Here is a 2,937-nt window from a genome sequence, read left to right as displayed (position 1 = left end):
CTGTAACACCTCAGTGTCTGTGGATTCCATCACAACCACTGTCTCTCTCCTCTACCTAGTTACTGCAGGTTGAGGGTCCACGCCTATTATAAAATGACTCTGTGGTTGTTGCTTATGTGCTTCTTCCAATTGGATGAGGGATGAGCGAGTAGGTTACCCATTTTATAATGATCGCCTCCACAGCGCTTGACACAGTGCTCTGTACGTAGCAGGGACAAGATCATCATCTGCTGAAAGAGTAGCAAGATTTTGAAAGAAAAATTTCCTTTGCACAAGTGGAAGATGTTTTGTCGATGATCACTTTGCTCCTGTCGTGTACCTGGGGTAAATGGACTCTTGGTCGCAATAAGCAGGTGATGGTGTGGGTTTGAGGACGCTGATGAGTGTTTCTAGTGTAAGGTGTATCTTGAGAGCGGATTTCACCTTTCTCGTGACTTCAGCTTAACCTACACAGTTCAGTTAACCATGGTTTCTTGCAGAGCACAACACTGTTGGGCTGCCTCTATGAGGACCTGTCATCTGTTTTGTAATGCCAGTGCGTGTTATTCTGGTGTCTGTTAGAACTTAGAAGTTTTTGTTTTGTTATTTTACAAAATCTATGAAACATTTATTAAACAAAATTGTGACATTGTTGGTTCTCAAAAAAAAATCACATATGTATATACATATATAATCCATTTCTCTAACCTTTCCCCAAGGAATTTGGTTGCTCTGATTTATACCATATCTGAACACCTGTTTTTGCATCATCTGTGGGCTTCAAATTGAATTTCTTTACTCTCCTTTTTTAAGAAAAATCATTTTATTGGGAGCTCTTGCAGGCTTTACAAAAATCCATGATTCAATTATATCAAGCAATTGCTGCCACCATCATGTTCAAAATATTTTCTTTCTTCTTGAAGACTCTGCTTTCAGTGCCCCTTTATCCCCTCTCACCCCCAACAACCTACCCCCCAGGGACCCATATTATTATGTTATTTATTTATTTTTACTGTCATATCTTACCCCATCTATTAACATATCTTACACCATGTATCTCTTCACCTACAGTTCTGTTATTCATCCCCACCGAGTGGAGCTATACTGTCGTCATTGCTTTCATTTCTGATTTTCAACTTAAAAAAAAATCAAAGCATGGATATTTCCAAATCTGGTGTAAAGGGGCGGGCTTTCTGACCGTGGCAGGCCTTTTAATTTTAGACCATGGAGGACAATAAGAAGAACCAAGTCGCTGGTTCTACTGATGCACAGAGAGAATTTACAAAATAAGTGGTTTCGTTACAAAGGAAAATCTGAATGGAATATTTAAGTAGTAGATATGTAAAGTTAAAAACTAAGCATTAGTGCCAGTACTATTTTATTTGCTGAAATGTGTAAAACACTTGTCAAAGTATCAAATAAATATTTCATTTCTCCTTTCATTGTCACAGGACCAGCAAGAGAAGGGGCACCAATCCAAAACTGTCTTCTTACCGTGATTATTTGATGACTGAATCATACACTCCAATTTAGGTAGACTAATGACATGACAGTGGTGTTTACCCCCAGGTTCAAATGAGTGTGTATTGATAACCATTTCCTTGTTTTTAAGCATGTCTTCCCTGTGGTTAACCCCCCAATTATGCCTGCACCACTGTATGCAGCTGTGTGTTTTCAAAGTGGCTCATGTTTTGATTGGTTTGTTTTAAAGAAATAGGAAATTAAAACGGATTGTTCCATCAACTGTATCCTCGAATAAACATGGCACATTTTTTGAAATTTCTGTGTCATTTTCCCCAAGACTCAGTGAAATACTTTTCCATTTGCTTCTATGGCCTGATAGCCCAAATAAATGAAGTTTTCTCTTCAGGAAGGCTTCAAATGGATCTGCTGCTCATATATCTGTTAGCAAATATGATATGAATGTAGTCAACGTTGGCACTCTTTTTACCTTGCCTCACATTTTAGGGATTGCACGTAAACACTCTCATTGGTGGAAGCTGGTTGTAAGCAGTATACCCTTTCTAGTTTAGGTTTTAGGAGTAGTTTGTTCAGATGGGTGTTTTTATCACTGTGGCACTTAGTGACTTCCCACAATGGAGGAGCGCCTTTAGCCTACCCACCGCCACCCATTTCCATCATTGTCTGACTTAGCAATCCCAGAGGCCAGAGTAGAACTGGAAACTAGGGTTTCCAAAATAGTAAATCCTTGCAGAAGCCAACTCCCTCATGTCCCTAGGTCATAGCAAGTCATGGGTTCGAATCACAGACTGATTGGCTGGCAAGCACTCTAGGCACTCTGCCACTCAGAAAACACAAATGCAGTGCCTTCAAGGCAATTCAGACTTACAGTGACCATCGAGGACAGAGTAGAACTGTCTTCATGGATTCCTCAGGCAGTCCATCTTTACAGGAATAGAAAGCGTCATCTACCTTTACATAAATAGGTGTAGACCCACCTCAGACCAGAAGCCAACACCTAGGTTGGTGAGGAAACTGACTAGACACTTTGCTACTGATGTTAGAACTGACTAGACACTTTGCTACTGATGTTAGAACCAGGATCTGGATGGCCCAGTATGAACTAGTACTGTGGAAGAAACAACAAACAAATGAGAGATAAATAATTGTTAAAATAAAAATAAGAAGCCCTTTCAAATGAACACAGAGATATACATATGGTTAAAGAAAACTGACTTATAGAAGGCAAAATCTCATGTACAATGACACTTGGAAGATGTAATATGATATCCCATTAACAACAGCAAAAATAGGGTCCCTTGGCTAATAGGCAAACATAGTGTGTTCTTGGATGTGAAAGGTCAATATCATAGTTCTGCATAAGTAAATTTATAAATTTAAAAGGATCATCATAAAATAACCTTGAGATTTCCCCCACCCACCCCCAAACACCTCTCCCAGGGTTAGATAAGTGTATCATTGCTACTACTTAGGGGA

The 2,937-nt window shown here is 39.4% G+C and overlaps 1 protein-coding gene across 1 annotated transcript in view; it reads left to right on the top strand.

The window, feature by feature from the left end:
- Positions 1-1,770, top strand: part of LOC123522633 (synaptonemal complex protein 3-like) — a 7,632-nt gene extending 5,862 nt beyond the window's left edge. The window contains exon 8 of the mRNA XM_045298528.1: positions 1,431-1,770. Coding sequence (XP_045154463.1) covers positions 1,431-1,478 — 48 coding nt within the window. The 3' untranslated portion in view covers positions 1,479-1,770. The remainder of the gene's footprint in view (positions 1-1,430) is intronic.
- Positions 1,771-2,937: the final 1,167 nt, after the last annotated feature.

This window comes from Echinops telfairi, unplaced genomic scaffold (genome assembly GCF_000313985.2).
Source record: "Echinops telfairi isolate 266 unplaced genomic scaffold, ASM31398v2 ScPeMD7_7426;HRSCAF=8464, whole genome shotgun sequence".
NCBI lineage: Eukaryota > Metazoa > Chordata > Mammalia > Afrosoricida > Tenrecidae > Echinops > Echinops telfairi.
This window is presented reverse-complemented; position numbering and strand designations above follow the sequence as displayed.